The sequence below is a fragment of the Penaeus monodon genome, chromosome 21, assembly GCF_015228065.2.
Source record: "Penaeus monodon isolate SGIC_2016 chromosome 21, NSTDA_Pmon_1, whole genome shotgun sequence".
Classification (NCBI taxonomy): Eukaryota; Metazoa; Arthropoda; class Malacostraca; order Decapoda; family Penaeidae; genus Penaeus; species Penaeus monodon.
Window position 1 is genome coordinate 14789898 of NC_051406.1, and position 256 is coordinate 14790153.

The window sequence follows — 256 nt, forward strand, 5'->3', positions numbered from 1 at the left end:
CGGGAAAAAATACCCATGCAATTTAAACTTACGTAATTATTCCCGCCCACAGAACCACATTAGCAACGATGCCAACACCCTGAGCTCGCTGACGGGCGTGGTGGGCGGCAAGGGGGGCGCGCGGGCGTGCGAGCGACACCAGCTGGAGATAAATATCAAGGAATTGGGATGGGACCAGTGGATCGTTATGCCGACCTTCTTCAACGCCTACTACTGCGCTGGCGTGTGTCCCAGCCCGCTCACGAAGGTAGGGGCG

The 256-nt window shown here is 57.4% G+C and overlaps 1 protein-coding gene across 1 annotated transcript in view; it reads left to right on the forward strand.

Moving 5' to 3' along the window:
- The window catches only part of LOC119586260 (bone morphogenetic protein 3-like), a gene marked incomplete at its 5' end in the record, with an annotated part of 20953 nt that overhangs the window by 550 nt on the left and 20147 nt on the right, over positions 1-256 (forward strand). Inside the window, 1 exon segment of the mRNA XM_037934968.1 lies at positions 53-247. Within this exon segment, the coding sequence (XP_037790896.1) occupies positions 53-247 (195 nt within the window).